This window comes from Frankliniella occidentalis, unplaced genomic scaffold (assembly GCF_000697945.3).
Source record: "Frankliniella occidentalis isolate FOCC.00 unplaced genomic scaffold, Focc_3.1 Scaffold492, whole genome shotgun sequence".
Taxonomy (NCBI): domain Eukaryota; kingdom Metazoa; phylum Arthropoda; class Insecta; order Thysanoptera; family Thripidae; genus Frankliniella; species Frankliniella occidentalis.
The window spans coordinates 67,277-68,931 of NW_026267610.1; the positions used below are offsets into that span (position 1 = coordinate 67,277).

The 1,655-nt window shown below is 44.9% G+C and overlaps 1 protein-coding gene across 1 annotated transcript in view; it reads left to right on the top strand.

Moving 5' to 3' along the window:
- Nucleotides 1–584: 584 nt before the first annotated feature.
- The window catches only part of LOC127751441 (uncharacterized), a 4,206-nt gene continuing 3,135 nt past the window's right edge, over nucleotides 585–1,655 (top strand). Inside the window, exon 1 of the mRNA XM_052275014.1 lies at nucleotides 585–631. Within this exon, the coding sequence (XP_052130974.1) occupies nucleotides 585–631 (47 nt within the window). The remainder of the gene's footprint in view (nucleotides 632–1,655) is intronic.

Genomic DNA, 1,655 nt, shown 5'->3' on the forward strand with positions numbered 1-1,655 from the left:
GAGGAAGGGTCTACGTCCGAACAGCGTGCGGAAGCGCGCCGAGTGCAGGTGATTCGGAAGGTGTTTCGGCCGGGCTAGAGCTCGCCCGACATACCCGACGCAGCCTCGTCGGGTCGGGTCGGGTCGGGTGAAGACGGCAGCGCAGTCGGGCAAGCCGGAGAGGAGCTAACCCGCCCGATTGAGAACACTACCTGCAAGCAACAAAATATTAGTACACAGTAGCTATATTTGTAGCATCAAAGAAAGTGAAAATAGTGCACAAATTAAATAAGCTTCGCGTTTCAAACTTTTATTTTTAAAGGAACACATTACACACAGTGTTAAAGCTTAAGTTAAAAAAACAAACTAAATAAACACTGAAGACTGTGACAAGTGCATTGAATATGCTAAAAAAACACTATATAGTTTAATAGAGTGCAAGTACAATGACAAAACCAACAAAACAAGAATAGAGGACGATGTTACTAGTGCCACAGTAGATTAGGCGATGTACGAGATGAAATAGTTGAAGTTGAAGCAGACAGAGCGAGGTTATGAAGACCATAACAATGCAGCATTAGAAAGCAGGGTCAGCGACCAAGACAATGCAGATAAATGCAAGCTGCAAAAGTGGAATTGACTTACATTCTCGGTAAGTGAAATAGGAAGGACAGACAACGACATATTGAACCTATGAGTAGAAATTGTTCTCCTTGCTTTCATCATCTTCGTCTTACTCGATATTCGCAGTTGCGCTGTGGAGTGCCGATAGAGAGCCGTTGTGCAACCAGCCAACGACAGGATCAAAACAAAACAGTTTTGACAATGTGGTGGAGAAGACTTGTTCAATTGTGTTGGCGATTTACTCTTGACAGTCATAAAGACACGCTACAGGAATGTTTTCTCACTTTCCACTAACATTATAGTGTGTCAGAGACTGATCTTTTGCGTGAAGAAGAGTTCCTGTCTTTCTATGCGTGACAACTGACGGGTGGAGCTCACCGCACTTAGCAACACCCTCCTTTCAAAGGTAAACACTTTTCAGTTCGCAGGGTTAAATATTGTTCATAAACATTGTTTGTGAACAATGTTTGTGGTGCCGCAAATGTACCAAAAATGCAAAAGTAGTAGACGGAAACAACCGAAAAAACTAACGAGAGAACGGTTATGTACCGCTGAGTTTATCATACGATGCGTTGAGTGCGCCTTGTGCGAGGCTAGCCTGTGCAGCGAATCGGAGACGATCTCTCGAAAGTCTTCCTATATCACCCATCACCCCCACCCTTCCTCATGACAGAAATTTAAATATTTTAATCAATTATTATTACATTATTTGTGTACTGTTTTATTAAATCGACACTTAAAACCTACAAGCACGGAGTTTGTGGAGTCTCCGTATAAACCCGTAGTTCCAGGCAGCTCCGTACAGACACGCAGTTCAGCAGGTCCCCGTATAACGTCGTAAGTGCTTGAAAGTCACTTCTGAGATATAGTAGCCTGGGCCAAATTCTAGGTGCACAGCTCGAATTCCGCTGATCGGTGGTTTTTCTGAAAGTATTTTCGATGCCGAGCACGATGGTCTTTGTCCGAACCCTCTCCGATGTCGGGAACCCACCGCGCCTCGGCGTTAAAGATTTGGCCACGGGCGGGCGCCAAGTCAGGTGGTGGCGTGAGGG